General features: G+C 63.5%; 1 protein-coding gene across 1 annotated transcript in view; it reads right to left on the bottom strand.

Moving 5' to 3' along the window:
- Positions 1 to 672, bottom strand: part of CHRNG (cholinergic receptor, nicotinic, gamma (muscle)) — a gene marked incomplete at its 5' end in the record, with an annotated part of 9,004 nt that overhangs the window by 5,523 nt on the left and 2,809 nt on the right. Inside the window, 2 exons of the mRNA XM_009583272.1 lie at positions 152 to 194; positions 293 to 450. Coding sequence (XP_009581567.1) covers positions 152 to 194; positions 293 to 450 — 201 coding nt within the window. The remainder of the gene's footprint in view (positions 1 to 151; positions 195 to 292; positions 451 to 672) is intronic.

The raw sequence follows: 672 nt of genomic DNA, 5'->3' as shown, positions 1-672 counted from the left end.
CACCTGCAGGGACCTGACCCCCGCCACACTGCCTAGGGCACCCAATGGGTGCGATCGGGTCCCCTTGCATCGCCTGGAGCATCCCCGTGGGATACCCTTGTGCCACCAGGATGCTGGGTGTGTTGGCAGCTGCTCCCCAGCGTTCCGAGTGGCTTGGAGGGGTTTGGTGGCATAGCGTGGTACCTTGGGGACATCTGGGGGGTTCCTCTTTGTGCCAGGACTTGCACTCAGATGAAGGCATGCCCGCCACCCCGCTCCGCAAGGGACATGGCCTCAGTCCCCAAATACCCACCCCATTTTCCATGTATAAGGGGTAGGGGAGTGACAGTGGGTACCTGGCGAACTCTCTGGGACATGGAGTGAGTGTTGGGCGTTCTCAGTGAGACGTTGAGGACGATGACAGCATTCACCACGATCACCACCGTCACCACCATGAGGAAGGTCAGGTACCTGGGGAGGGGGCACAGGGCCTCACGTGGGGTTGCTGGGTCACAAGCTATGGGCATGTAAGGCCCTTCTCAGTGCCCTCCTGGGCTGGAAACTGGGGACCAGCAGTGGGACATGGTAGCCCTGTGCCAGCCCCGCCTGGGCCGGGGGTTATTTGTGTGCCAGGGTCCTGTCCCTGGGCACTGGCTGGCGGACAGCCCCCCGGGGCCCCCACCGGCCCACGGG

This window comes from Fulmarus glacialis, unplaced genomic scaffold (genome assembly GCF_000690835.1).
Source record: "Fulmarus glacialis isolate BGI_N327 unplaced genomic scaffold, ASM69083v1 scaffold17958, whole genome shotgun sequence".
NCBI classification, from domain to species: Eukaryota; Metazoa; Chordata; class Aves; order Procellariiformes; family Procellariidae; genus Fulmarus; species Fulmarus glacialis.
Note: the sequence above shows the minus strand (reverse complement) of the source record. Positions and strands in the feature narration are given on the sequence as shown.